The sequence below is a fragment of the Chiroxiphia lanceolata genome, chromosome 18 (genome assembly GCF_009829145.1).
Source record: "Chiroxiphia lanceolata isolate bChiLan1 chromosome 18, bChiLan1.pri, whole genome shotgun sequence".
NCBI lineage: Eukaryota > Metazoa > Chordata > Aves > Passeriformes > Pipridae > Chiroxiphia > Chiroxiphia lanceolata.
The window spans coordinates 8,642,493-8,655,974 of NC_045654.1; the positions used below are offsets into that span (position 1 = coordinate 8,642,493).

Sequence of the window (13,482 nt, forward strand, 5' to 3'; positions counted from 1 at the left end):
CCCGCGGCGCCTACAACTCCCAGCGCGCACCGCGCCCCCCGGGAGTCCCTGCAGTTTTTGCGGAGCCGCGGTGCATGCTGGGAGCTGTAGTCCCCACCGTTCGCCTCCCGCCCGCCCCGCGCTTCCCGCCGCCCTTCGCCCCCGCCCCGCCCTTCCTGTGGCGGCCCAAGATGGCGGCTGAGGTGGATTTCGGGGACCGCGAGCTCTTCGGGCAGCTGGAGGGCGAGGACGAGTCGCCCTCGCCGCCCGCCCTGGACGTGCCCGTGGCTCTGCTCCAGCTCTACGAGCGGCTGCGGGACCGTGATGAGACGGTGCATCGGCTGCGGGCGGAGAATATCCTGGGGGGCAGGCAGGTCCCGCGCCGGGCCGGGGGGACGCGGGAGCGCTGCTGCCGCCGCCGGTTCCCTTCCGGGCCAAGCGGGCCCGGCCCTCACGGGATCTGGCTTTTCTTCTGAGGGGAAAGACCTCTCGGTGTCCACCGGGGCCCGGGCGCGTCCCGGAGGGCGGTGAGGGCTGAGCTCCGCCTGAGGGAGCCGTGCCCGGTTCTCCCGGGCTTCCTCAGAGGAAGCTTCCCCTCAAAACTTTAATCCTCAGGCCCGCGCCTCCGCCTCAGGAGGAGGCTCAGTTCTTGAGTCCTGGGCTGACTGTTAAACGGCTGTCGCTGAACTCCTGCTTTCTGTCTTCCCAGGGAAAAGAAACATCTGTGTGTTCACTTTGACAGTCCATTTTTAGCGTAGCTACAAATAATTTTAAACTGTTAAATTGTGACGGGTTCCCTAAAGGGGTTTTGGGTTCGCCACTGCAGCAGAGTGGGATCTGAAACGGGTATTGTCGTTTATTTCCCATTTACAAGTACGAGTGTCTTACTGTTGCCTTTTGTTTTGTGGTGATGACAGAGTTTTTTAAAATAAAGTATTGCAAATCTGTTAACAGCCCTAGTGCATTGTGCATGAATTGCATTGTTGGGATTGTCCCAGCTGGTCTGCTTTTTCATATTTTTTTTTTCGTTTTATTGTGTTTCCTCAGCAACAAGTGGATTTGTAAATAATCTGTGTGGTGAAAAGGAGGGTCTGAAATCCTATTTGCTAGTCTGGAAAATTTTTCTTCAGTGTTTTCTTGTTTGGTTTGGTAATTAAGGTGGGGGGATGTCTTCCGAAGAAAATCATATTCCTTAACCATAACTTAACATCGGGAGCTTAAAAGGAAGCTGAATATTCTGACTTGTCCCAGGTATGTTAATGCTGATATTTATATGTGTATGTATATATATATATATATATGTATGTATATATAAATAGAATTTGTCTAAGATAACAATCTCCCACATCTTTTTAAACCTTCTTTCCATGTCCTAGTCCCTGCTCAGTTATTGGGCTTCTAAAATGCCATTTCAGTTCTTGAAAAGCCTTTTGGAGTTGAATATCAAGGACTTAGTTGCTGTCACTGTAACTTAATTTATTTGTGTGTATCTGCCTCTTTATGAAATGTGGCCTTTAGGGAAACTGTTTTAGTGTAAAGTTCAATCAAATGTTTCAATAAATAATTGATCTCATTTATAAGTTTGCTGCAGTTATAAGAGCATGAATAGATTTCTGTTCATCCAGAATATGAGTATTTTTGTAGTGTGATGTTCTAATTTATTTTCTTTCCACCTCACACCAGCCAACCTGCTTGAAAGGAGGGTGATTAAGTGGATAGGAACTTCTTAAAAGGATAAAACTTGTATTGGCCAAACCTTCCTCTCCCTGTGGAATAAAACAGATGGGGAATATTCACTGTGACCATTGTCTGTGTCTCTGTTCTGTCCTAGTGGAATCTCAGTGGAAAACTCCAAAGTTGATGGGCCTCTCTTGCAGATTTTATTTATGAACAATGTCATTTCTAAGTAAGTATTTCCAAATAAAAAACAATCCTTACAGGAAATGGGAATTTTTTGTTCATTTGGGTATATTAGTGCTGTGCCCAGTGGAGGGATGTACTTTTTATTTAATAACATAAACTTGTTAAACTTAAATGGGAGAAGGAATAATGGGCAATATGAAAGAAATATTGCTTTCATTAGCAATATCTGTAATTATCTGAATATCTGAAACTATGATGAAATGATAGTCACTTCAGTGATCTCAGAGTGAGTCTGAAGAGCAGTTTGAATTTCAGGAATGTTGGGGGTAAATGCAGGAAATTAAATTTTCCCTGCCCGAGTTGATTTTATGCCACATCCAGAGTGCTCTCAAATAACAGATTGTATTCACCTTGGATGGGGGTGGGAATGGGGCAGAAAAGAATTACACTGCCTCTTTTCTGAGTTCTTGGAGAAGTGATAAATGCTTAAAAAAAAGCCATCTGGCCTTTGTTTGAGCCTTGCTCATGTCTGATCTCTCTGTGCTGCTTCCTTCCCTCTGTCCCAGGCGGTACCGCCAGGAGATTGAAGAGTTTGTTTTTAGCTTAGTTCAGAGATATGAGGAGCAGAAGAAATGTGAGCAAGAAAAAAAACACCTGAACGCTAAACCCCAGGTACTTCCAAATTCCAGTTGTTCTGAGATGTTCCTTCTCTCACATCTTTCTAGTGCTGCACTGTTAAATAGTAACAAAACTTAAATCAAGTAGCAGACAAATGTTGTGTAACCATTTGTGCCAAAAATAGAGCCCAGGATAAAGAAAAGATCTTTTCTGCCTGTGAAAGTGCTTCTTTGAAATTTCAGTCAAGGCAAATTAAGAAGTTGGCTTAAATAATCAAGAAAAGACTGCAAAGTATAAACTTAATGCATCCTCTTCTGGTGTATTTGGCCCAACTCTGAGTATATGTAAGAGAATATCAAACAAAATCTGAAAAATTACACTTTCTTCTCCTAGTTTAGATTTTTGAGCTTTACCCAACATTCAGTTTGAATAAACAGGTGGAATGGCAGATTTCCCTCTATCTTTCCCTGAGCTTTCTGATGAGAATGAAGATGTTGTTGTGCAGCATATTTCTCATCAAAGGAAACATTGGAAATGAGCTGTGTCATGCTTTGGACTCTGGAAAGCATCGTGACTAATGTGGACATCTCCAAAGGACAGCAGCTGAACTCCACATTCTGTGCCTTTTACAATCTTCACTAGCTCAGCAGCTCTTCTATTTACTGTTATTTCCAATCAATTCTTTTGATTTTTGCTTTTCCTGCCAGCCCTCCAGTGTTGTTTTGGAAGAGGACTATAAAACAGCCAGCTCATCTTCTGCTAAAAAAATGAAAGAGGCTTTTAGTGTAAGTTTTTGACTGTGCTCTTCCATGGTAGGTCCGACTCTTCATTCTACATATTCTACTGCCATTAAAATAAGATCTGTTCACTGCTGTTACACTGATAAATCAAATTTAAGTTTTCAGCATGTTTTGGCTACATAAGTGAAAAAAATCTTGTGTGTCCTAGTGTGGGTGTGTGTTATTTGTAAATTCTTACAGAATGGGGGAAAAAGCCTGCAATTATTTCAAGCAGTGTAAATTTATAGAAATGCTACAGATCTCACCTAAATACTGACACATTTCTGACAATTCTCTGACTTTTTCTCTGCAGGTTGTAGGAAGTGTTGTGTATTTTACCAATTTTTGTCTCGATAAACTGGGACAGCCCATATTAAATGAGAATCCACAGCTGACAGAAGGATGGGAAATCCCAAAGTATCCTGTTTGCTAAAACATCTTTATTCTCTCTGTTTGTCAAAGCCAAAGAATTCCAGTTGGTAAATTGAACTCCAATTCTCTTCAGTAGATTTTATATTTCTATTGAAACCATATCAGTCATTAGAGATGGAAGGTTTTAATGAGTCATTAATGGCTTTTTCACTCAAAAGCAATAAGTATTTTGATATGATTGACTTGTTGATTTTTAGGCTTATCCTTGGGAAGAGTGAATGCTTTATGCCTATAAATACATCTTGTGAATTTAGGAATTTCCTGGGCCAGTCCCTGATTAGGTTTGGAATGACAACTCATTGCAGGTTGAATAAGTTTTCTGCCTCTATAAAAGGGAGAAGAAAAGGGTTTGGCTAACTCAAATATCCTGTAAGATGGTTTTTTATTAAAATGGACTTATGGAATGCTCTTAACATGCATCCATGTGGTTCTTTACTGCTTATTGAAGCCACTGTTTGAAAGGTGGAGTTGAGGAAAACGTTGACAAAAGTTGGGAAGTGTTGAAATATTTTTTTAATACCATAGTCTCCCGTGGCAAAAAGAAATGGGACAAGAAATTTCAAACGTAACATCATCCCCAGATTTCCAGTATTGCTTCAGCCCTGGAAATATTCAGGACAAGAACCAATTTCCCAGTTCATTTCTGCAATATCTACTTCTCAAGTTTGTAATAAAGGTCATTTCCTAGTGTTAAAAAATTGCTTGTACCTGAACAGGATTTACAATCCCCCAACCTCTGGATGAAGGGAGTAGATTCCTAACAGGGAAATTTCTCCTAAAATGCCAGGTTAAGTGTGGAGGCCTTCCATGTCTTCCAGCTTAACTTTGATATTGTTCTTTAAATGTACTTACTGCATCTTTCTTTAGAGCTCCCAGAGATGATATTAAGCCTAAACCAGCACTTTTTTGAGTGAAATGGTGCATCAGGTGCTGGCTTCTAAATGACCAAAGTGCTGCACTCAACGTGCAGTTTGGAAGCTCTGACAAAATGTTACCTTTTTATTAAGATTAAACAAAATGTTATGTTTTTAATAAGATTGCCGTAAGGCATTTCAGAAATATTACCTTGAAATTTTTGTCTATGAACAAGAGAATTTTGGTTTTAGCTGATAAAGTGCTGATAAAGAGCAAAATTGGATATTGAGTACAAACTTTGCACAAGGAAACAGCATAAGCTCATCTTAGCAGATAGTTTAAAGTAGATATTATTTTATAGTTTATACTCTGGATTTCGTATCAAGGACCCATCTGTAACTTAATGGAGAAAAGTCAGTATTCAGAGCATTATGAAGTTTTCACTGATATTTTAAACAAAATTGAAATTTTGCTTCATCCAGTAGCAGTTCCTTATTGAAATCTAAAGATATCAGCAAGTTTTCAGCCAGATTCTCTCCCTAGATGGACAAGAAATACAAGTAAAACCCAAAAGGTTTGTATTATTCTTAAATATCAAGTTTTGAGCTGAAGAGTTCAGATGTACTCTGTGATTATTCCCCAGTTAATGAACCATTGGACATACTTAATGAATTTAAATTAATTAAACCAGAGCTGAGCTTTGCAGTCTGTGGGTCTTTACTGACTTTCTTTAGGAAGGGCCTAAAATCAATGTGTGAAAACTTTGTGAATTTTATACTCAGTTCTTCTGTTCCTTGTCTTTTTAGTGATTAGTTTGTCATCCTTACACTGGTGTGTTGTCATAATTCTTATTGTTTTATAGAGTAACTCCTGTCTGACTTATTTAATAGAATTTTAACTGATCTCAGAGATGATTGTGTAGTTTTTATGGGAGGTAAGAAGCAAAGTTTCCAGCTGACAACTGGTTTGGTGTTTGTAGCATCTAAAATCCCTGATTTCAGATGCAGAGAAGACCAGGAAAGCTTTTAGTGGGAATTTCAAAGATAAAGGGGAATGCTGAGCTAAAGTGGTTTGATTAGAAATATTACTGAATGGAAAGCAGATGGAAGGGTTGTGCCCATGCTATGGGATGGTGATGCAATACTTGGATCCCCACAGAAGGTTCCTGTTTGAGTGAAGATGAAGCACGAGACACTTCACTTTATCTCATTTGAGGTTGGAGTGTGTGGGGGGTGACCCTGGACACTTATTCTGGTGCCACCCTTTCATCTCCATTTCTGGTTCCCATCCTAATTGGGTAAAAATGAATGTTGAGAAAAGAAACCTTTCTCTAAAATCTTGGTTTCCCCTGCAGTGATATTGCAAATGTTTGCTGTCATGGCATGGATTTAGAAGGAAAATGAAAGTCGAAGGCAGCTGCAGTTCCATCCCAGGTTTTCATTGGTTTCTTTCTCAGGAAGTCTAAACCTAAAAACCTGTCAAGAACAAAAATTGTGAAGTGCTTTTATTTAACACTGCAAAGTTGCTTTCAGGCTTAATTTGTTGTGCATTTTTTAAGCAGGCCCAAACCTCATTGTTTCAACTGTGGTTCTGAAGACCATCAAATGAAAGACTGTCCACAGGTAAAGTCATCACCAGTATTCCAAAGATTGCTGCTCTCCAAGAAATGTTTCATTTAAAAAAGCATTAGAGGTGCTGGGATCAGAATGGACAAGTGGTTTTATTCATCTGTTGATTAGATTATATTATAAATTCTAACATACTAAATCAGAAGGGAAATTCCTGTTGTAACATCATGGTTTGCCTCTTTTTATTTGTGGGGGAAACTTTGCTTCATCCAGCAGCAGTTTCTTATTGAAATCTGAAGTTATCAGCAAGTTTTCAGTCAGATTCTTTCGCTAGATGGACAAGAAATACAAATAAAACCCAAAAGGTTTTAACTTTGAACAATCTCCTCCTGTTTTAGAGCTCTCCAGATCCAGGGCAGATACTCCTGAGTTTTGCTGTGTGATTTCCATTACACTTGGTTGTATCTCTGGGCTGTGTGATCAACAACTGAGCACGAGGAGGGCAGGCAGTGCTGGTTGATGTTGTTAAATATTACATTAATATATAATAATATATATCAATTGTGAATTTAAGTCTAAACTTCCCAATTTTCTTGTCTTTAAGCCACGAAATGCAGCTCGGATAAGTGAAAAGAGAAAGGAGTTTTTGGAAGCCTGTGGGGACACAAGCAATCAGAACTTTCAGCAGCGTTACCACGAGGAAGAAGTAGAAGAGAGGTTTGGAAAATTTAAGCCAGGAGTGATCAGGTATCTCTTTCCCTTCCCTTGGAATACCTTTTTGACCTCTGGAGTGCCAGATTTTCAAACTATGGGTTTATTGAATTTGCTAAATAGAATCTTGTTTAATAAATGGCAAAGATATTTTTCAGATGAAAACTCATCGCCAGCTTGGTGGTCCTCCCCTTTCCCATGGTCCTTTCCCTAATTTAGGGAGACAGATGTTCCACTTTGACTTCTCATATTGCAGATTTATGATGATCCTAATAAACTAAAAAAAGCATGCAAAATTGTGAAAATTTGGAGCTTTGAGTGTCCCTTCCTCTCTGCTCAAAATGTTTAAAAGAATCATAGTTTTATGTGACAGTCTCCAAAAAATCCCCCAGTAAATCGAGCATTAAGTTCCACCCTGCCAGTTGTGAGTGTGACATGAATCAGAAGTAACAGGTTAAATAAGTTATTCTTGGTGTAGAATTAATTCTGTTAAAGCACGTGAGAAATGCAAAAAGTTATGTTGAATACCAGAGCTGGGTTGGATCTAAAATTGTTACAGCCGGGATTGCAAAGCAACACAGTTTGAGCTAAAATTCAGCTGTCTTAACTCGACAGTGCAAAATGCAAAAAATGTTCATAACAACCTTTTGTCAACAACTCCAGAATTTGCTGTAATTTTGTTTTCTGTTTTGTTTTGTGTTTGTTTTCTTGCTCAGTGTGGTCCTCCAGGATGCACTTGGTGTCACAGACAGGAGCCTCCCTCCCTTCATCTACCGCATGCGCCAGCTGGGGTATCCCCCGGGCTGGCTCAAGGAGGCTGAAATGGAGCACTCAGGACTTGCTCTTTATGATGGAAAAGGTGAGGAATGTGGGGCTGGAATGCACTTTTAATGTGCCTGCTGTCCTCTGGCTGCACCCTACCCAGGGGACAGTAAAGTGACTGGTTTGTAAACCTTCATCTTCCTCATGCAAGAGGGAGAAAGTTGCAAATCAAGTTTTTCTAGTCTTGTAAAAATGCTCCTTCTTTATCGAGCTGTGATGTAGCAGTGAGACAAGTTCTGTATGATTGGATTGCACAGATGAAGATTGTCAGTGTGATTTCACTGTTAGAACCTGGAGTTCCTGTGAAACTCTGCAGGACTTGCACATCACAGAATCACAGGGAGCCACACGGATCATCAAGTCCAGCTCTTAAGTGAATGGCCCATACTGGGATCAAACCCACAGCCTTGGTGTTATTGGCATCATTTTCTCTTCTGTTGGCATCATAACACTTTCTGAAGTTCAGTAACTCACTTGTATTTGGGAAGACTAAGAAGACCAGCAAGCAAACAACACATTTTTTGAAACCCAACTTAGAAAGTAATTTGTCAGCTTTTTGCTCTGACCAAAGTTTATTCTGCATCTCAGAACTGTCCCTGGGGCCAAATTCTGAGGATATTAGTGGTACATGAAGAGCAGTGGTTCTAGGAATCCCCAGTTGGGTTTCTGGGGAAGCTTCATGCAGGTATCTGATGGATTTGGTCACTGTTACTGCCCTTGTGGATTACAAAACCTTCTATCAGTACTTACATTCCAAAACCCTGTTCTTAAATCCTGTGGATTTTTTCCAGTAACTTTCAGTTCTTAATTAACATCACTAACAATTATATTTCCTTACAGGTGATGGTGATGAAGAAGATGAAGAGTCTCCCCAACACAAAGGTATCACTTACGATGTCTCCAAGTTGGTAAATTATCCAGGCTTTAATATATCCACTCCCAGTGGCATCCCAGATGTAAGTACCTGTTCTCTGCCTTCTAAATAACATGCTGAGTGACAGTAAATGCTTTTAGTTTTATATTTTGCATCTGACAATTTTCTTTCAACAGTCTCTTATTTTGAAGCCCCTGGTTTGGGGCTGGGGACTGTAATTTATGTGACATCGATCTGACTGATACCTGTCATGAGTCCTGGGGGTAGGTCTGACAGTGCTTCTGTGGGGGTTAATTCCATTATGAGACCATCAGGAGCCCAGAAGGATAATTCAGTATTTTTTAAACACAAAACTTCACACATGAATGGCTGTTCCTTCCATACATCTAAATTTTCTGAAGGTGGAATAGGAAAATTACCGTGGGTGTTACAATTTCAGCCACAGAAACTGCATCAGACCAGTAACTGCACAACCCCTGCAAAGCTGTATAACAACCAGAACAAAAACAAGTCAAAGACCCACATAGTGGGTGCTCTCCTAAGCTCAGAGCACACAAAAAAATCTGTGGGTGCTGCACTTTGATTTTCAAAAGCCTTTTGACCTGCTGGGGGTGAATTTGATCACTGATGTAATGCCTGTGCATTAAAAAGAACCACTTGAGCGCTTTCAGCTTTACATTTGCCCATTTAGTGTTTTTTCATTCTTAACCAAAGTTCTATTCTCAAGTTTTTTCAAGTTTTCACTAAAAATTAAGTTTTTTAAAATAAGCCTTTTTTGTCTGAACAGTTATTTCAAGGGGAAGTTTGTAGTTGTGTTACAAATATCCAAACCTAGTTATTACTCTGATTAATGAGGCTTTTGATCAGAAATTCATCTTGTCTTGTTAATCTCTCAGTGTTTCCTTTAATTTTTACTGTTGTGTTATTAACCAACCACATGCAACATTATTTCTCTTTTTTTTCTCTTTGCTGTAGGAGTGGCAGATCTTTGGTTCCATCCCCATGCAGCCCTCTCAGCAGAAGGATGTTTTTGCTCAGTACCTTTCTAATATGCAGGCGGTGAATGTATCTCCTTGTTATTATAAACAAAAAGAGTTGTCATGCAGTCAGTGTAGTTAATGATTTCTTGCTTAATATCTTCGTTTTTTGCACAAGGGGACAGAGTTTCTTGTTGACACCAAAGGGATGTGAAATGCTGATCTGGCTTCTCTGTTTTACCCAAATTGCTTCATGCTTAGAATAAATTCCATTATTGAGTTAATACTTCGCACTGATTTATAAACAGTTGTGAAAAAAGATTGCTATAAACTTTTACAGCCTAAAAATTATCTTAGTTCCAGATTCCCCTAATAACGAAAAGCTTAGTTACCACAGTCATGACATCCCTCAAATGTCAATGTCTGTTTACACTCTGGGTCCCTAAATCTTTATATAGTTACAAAATCCCTTTAAGTGGGTTCTTATAGCTGGAAACGTTACCCTGTACAGTTTAATACTAATTCTTTTTGTTCTCTTGGATAATTTCAGCTAAGTCGAAAATCCAGCAATAAAAGGGCTGCACCTCAGTCAAAGTCCCATCATTCAAAACGACAAAGAGAAGACAGTTTGGAGGTAGCAGCAGCTGACATGGACCTGGACTCTGGTACAGTCACTCTGCACTTTTATTTTTCCTCATTTCAATTTTTATTTTCAAACTAACTTGCTCTGAATTAAAACGCCAGAGTTAAAAGGAGAAGGCAGTGTGTCAGTGGTCATTCTGGTGGTAATTAATGTCAGTGCTGACATGTGCCAGCTGTGTCCTACCCAGTGGCATTTGGCATCTCTGCAATGAGCATTTTGGGTTGCTGTGATTGTCACAGGGGTTGTCAGATCCTCCATCCCAAGCAGGAGGTTTCAGGGGTGCTCAGAGCAATTGCAGTGTTAGGTCACAAACTCTGATCTCCTTACTTCAGGTGTATCCCAAAAAAACTTCTTCACAGAAGACCTCTAAATCTTTAAATATTTGGATGAAATAACATAGAAGTTACAAGCTTTCAGCTTCTTAAAAATGAGTCAATCTCAAAGGAGGACTTAGTGTTATTTAAATGTTCAAAGAGCTGGAGAAACTTCTGGCTTTCCTTCTGGATCTGCTGTGAGGAATCTTTCAGCGTGGAATGAGTTTGTTCTTAATACATTCAAGAGGGTTTTTTTTTCCTTGAATAAGTAGCAGAGTAAAAATCCCAAAAACCATGATTTTGGTGGATATTAAAACCTTCACAAAGTTTGTTCTGCCTCAGCTAAAAAGCAAGGATGAGAAGACATAAATCTGGTAGTTAATCACAACAAGGACACTTTGAGTCTTGTCGTGGTCTCAGATTTCAGGTTCTAACAGGTGTCATTTAATCTCTTTCTAGATCTGGAAGCGGCACAAAGATCCCAAACTCCCAATAGTTTTCAGTTCCAACCCCCTCTGCCACCTGGATCTCCATCCATGTCCACCCCTCCTCCCATACCCCTAGGAACACCCCCCCTCACCCCCCCTCAGCCCTCAACACCCACCCGCTCCCCTGTGCCCAGGACTGCTCCACTGAACCCTTCCAGTGATATTCCTCAGCCAAAAATAGTGGACTCTGTCATGGATGAGGACACCCTGACCTTGGAGGAGCTAGAGGAACAGCAGAGGTTGATCTGGGCAGCTCTGGAGCAGGCAGAGAGCACCAACAGTGACTCTGATATCCCTGTGGACACACCTTTAACTGGGAATTCTGTTACATCCTCACCATCCAGGAATGAGGTGGATCTTGTTGCAGAAGGCAGGTCACCTGAGAAGGTGATCCCAGCAGAAACTGGGTTTTCTGACATGAGTGACCAGATACCAGAAAATGAACATTCTATAACTAGTCCTAATCCAGGAGACACTTTACTTGTCTTCAAGGAAGATCCCAATAATGCTGTTTCTGAAGGCGTGCTGGATAACACCATTCCTGCCCCCAGCCCCAAGGTGGATGATGGGGAAAATACAGGAGGGAATAAAGTGGCCACAAGCACTGAATCACCTGCAAAAAAATATAATCTTATTCCTGACATGAGCAAGTTTTCAGAAAGCAAGTCACCTGAGAAGGTGATCCGAGTAAAAACTGGGTTTTCTGACATGAGTGACCAGACACCAGAAAATGAACATTCTATAACTAGTCCTAATCCAGGAGACACTTTACTAAACTTAAAGGAAGATCCCGATAGTGCAGTTTCTGAAGGTGTGCTGGATAACACCATTCCTGCTCCCAACCCTGAGGTGGATGATGGGGAAAATACAGGAGGGAATAGAGAGGCCACAAGCACTGAATCACCTGAAAAAAAATATAATCTTGTTCCTGACATGAGCAAGTTTGCAGAAGGCATAACACCATTTGAGTTTGAAAACATGGCAGAGTCCACAGGGGTTTATCTACGGATAAGGAGCGTGCTAAAAAACTCCCCAAGAAACCAGCAAAAGAAAAAGACTTAAACCTTAACTGGTCTTCCTTTGTTTTCTTATGTCCAAATCCCAGCTTCCTTCTGTTTCCTCCTCCAGTTTTACAAACTCAGATGACCTTCCTCATCCTCGGGTGGGAAAGAGAAAATCTTGACAAATACATTTCTGCCCCGTTCTTCCTTGGAATTGAAGTCAGTGCAGAGCTTCCACATTGACCAGGACCACCAGTGCAGCCAGAAAATGTAGGATTTTCCCAAATTCCACTAAGGAATAACAGGACTGTTGATTTGTTAAGAGCATTTTACTTGCCAATACTCAACACTCTAAAAAGAGGAGTTTGTGGTTTGGTGTTCATTACTTTGGCTAAGATTTATATTGTCCTTGAGTTTCAGGTGGATTGGTGATTTTTTTAATATCTGTCCTTTGTACAATAATCTACATTTTATACATTTTGCTAATTATCCTGTAGATAAGTTTAATATATTCAGAATGTTTTTAAAAAGGTCTAATGTTAAGATTTCCCACATCAAAGTCCTGGCAACTGGATGAAGATAATGGGGGATTACACTGCTATTTTCACCGGTTCAAGTATTTTTATAAATTATTTATGTGGGTCTGTTTTAATTATCACTGTACTTTTTGTACCATCATCCTTCATGTAAACTTGCTGTACATACATGTTCATGGTTGTGTACAGAGGTTTAATAAATGGGCTTTTAGCTAAAGAGCTTTTAATTGGAGTCCTAAACCAGCAATATGCTAGTTTTTGAAATTTAGCTGCTGAAGATAATTAGAAAAACAAGCCAATCAAAATGAGGATGGATAAAGTTAGATATTTTTGGAAGGGCCACAACTGTTGGGTTCAGATTTTTATAACCAAGGAGCTGCTAAAATTGTTTTAGCTATTAAATAGAGCCTTGCCATAAAATTCAGGTTTTATAAGCTGAAGAGTTGCCCACTTTTGAATCTTAGAAGTGTTGTAATTGTGCTGATTAACACTTTTTTTCCCCTTCTCAATTATCTTCAGAGGGAGCTGTAGGTGAAGTGACTGTACCTTACTCACATTGCCAAGAGAGGGAGCACTGGATCGATGAAACTATTCCTTGGAGCTGGTAAAGCATTTGGCCTTCCATAAATGCAGGAAAAGTCTTCCCAAGTAAAATGCCACTTCAGCCAAGTGAGATGCATAATAAACCAAAGTAAACCAAAGTAAACCAAAGCATTTTCAAGTAGCTAAGAAAAAACTTGTGAAGGGGGGATGTCCAAAGGTGTTTTTTGTAAGATAACATCAGAGACTGAACTTAATTCTTTACAATTCTCAGCTTTGCAGTTAGTGCATCTTGGCCAAAGATCCTTAAAATCCATGATATTAATACACTCTGCATTTCAGTGTTTGAGGGAACCCCAGGCTTTTTGCAGTTAAAGCCTTTAAATTTATTTTTTTTTTCCTGTAAACTTTACAGGAAGGGAAACCCAAAGTGCCTTTATATATGAACAACTTGTCTTCTGAGAGGCTGAAAAACCCTTTTG

The 13,482-nt window shown here is 40.1% G+C and overlaps 1 protein-coding gene across 4 annotated transcripts; it reads left to right on the forward strand.

Annotated features, from left to right (window-relative positions):
- The first annotated feature begins 124 nt into the window (after positions 1-124).
- ZCCHC8 (zinc finger CCHC-type containing 8) lies at positions 125-12,679 on the forward strand. 4 transcript variants are annotated; one of them, XM_032705486.1, is made up of 15 exons: positions 125-333; positions 1,188-1,230; positions 1,811-1,885; positions 2,409-2,514; positions 3,168-3,245; positions 3,553-3,656; positions 5,035-5,100; positions 6,085-6,148; positions 6,699-6,841; positions 7,522-7,664; positions 8,468-8,583; positions 9,477-9,560; positions 10,029-10,143; positions 10,895-11,574; positions 11,866-12,679. In XM_032705486.1, the coding sequence occupies exons 1-15, from the start codon at positions 171-173 to the stop codon at positions 11,983-11,985; spliced, it is 2,100 nt and encodes a 699-aa protein (XP_032561377.1). In that variant the 5' UTR covers positions 125-170; the 3' UTR covers positions 11,986-12,679. The 4 variants fall into 4 exon arrangements, with proteins under 4 accessions (XP_032561377.1, XP_032561376.1, XP_032561374.1 ...); XM_032705485.1 differs by having other exon boundaries at positions 10,895-11,546; positions 11,838-12,679; XM_032705483.1 differs by having other exon boundaries at positions 127-333; positions 10,895-12,679.
- The last annotated feature ends 803 nt before the right edge of the window (positions 12,680-13,482 follow it).

What these genes read in the sequence shown, in the direction of transcription:
- ZCCHC8 (XM_032705483.1), top strand. Translation starts at nt 171, where the DNA reads ATGGCGGCTGAGGTGGATTTCGGGGACCGCGAGCTCTTCGGGCAGCTG. An exon ending in TGCTCTTTATGATGGAAAAG is followed by an intron (nt 7,665 to 8,467) that starts GTGAGGAATGTG and finishes ATTTCCTTACAG; the next exon opens with GTGATGGTGATGAAGAAGAT. An exon ending in CTCCCAGTGGCATCCCAGAT is followed by an intron (nt 8,584 to 9,476) that starts GTAAGTACCTGT and finishes TCTTTGCTGTAG; the next exon opens with GAGTGGCAGATCTTTGGTTC.